Raw genomic sequence first — 477 nt, 5'->3', positions numbered from 1 at the left:
GGCGGGCGGGTGGGTCCCCGCTGGGCGGGCAGGACTGGGGAGGGAGGGGGCTTCCCCTCCGCAGAGCCCGCCTAGGGAGGGGGAGGCACCCGCGTCTCTATCCTCCATCTAGCTCTGGGACAGCAGAACGGGGGCCCCGTTTTAGGGACCCCACGAGGGGGCGGAGCCTGCCGCGGGCCACTCTGGCTGCTCCCCAGGATGGAGGGGTGTCCGCGCCCAGGGATACCTCCCAGACGTGGCCCATGTCTGCCACGAAGTTAGAACTCCACTCTGCCCAGGGTGGACTCGGGCGCCCCTTCAGGAAGAGGAGCTGTCCCGCGGAGGAAGGGGTCAGAGTCGGCTGGGGCTGGGGAGACGCCTCTGACCTTTGCCGACCTCACAGGCTGGCAGGGGAGCTGCCCCGGAGCGCCATGGATGCCCCCCGAAGGGACATGGAGTTGCTCAGCAACAGCCTGGCAGCCTACGCACACAGCCGCG

The 477-nt window shown here is 70.0% G+C and overlaps 1 protein-coding gene across 1 annotated transcript in view; it reads left to right on the top strand.

Annotated features, from left to right (window-relative positions):
• The first annotated feature begins 118 nt into the window (after positions 1-118).
• EVA1B (eva-1 homolog B) overlaps positions 119-477 on the top strand; it is a 1,299-nt gene continuing 940 nt past the window's right edge. The window contains exon 1 of the mRNA XM_006158569.3: positions 119-475. Within this exon, the coding sequence (XP_006158631.1) occupies positions 243-475 (233 nt within the window). The 5' untranslated portion in view covers positions 119-242. The remainder of the gene's footprint in view (positions 476-477) is intronic.

Source organism: Tupaia chinensis, unplaced genomic scaffold (genome assembly GCF_000334495.1).
Source record: "Tupaia chinensis unplaced genomic scaffold, TupChi_1.0 Scaffold000604_1, whole genome shotgun sequence".
Classification (NCBI taxonomy): Eukaryota; Metazoa; Chordata; class Mammalia; order Scandentia; family Tupaiidae; genus Tupaia; species Tupaia belangeri.
The sequence above is the reverse complement of the archived record's forward strand: the minus strand, read 5'-3'. Positions and strand labels throughout refer to the sequence as shown.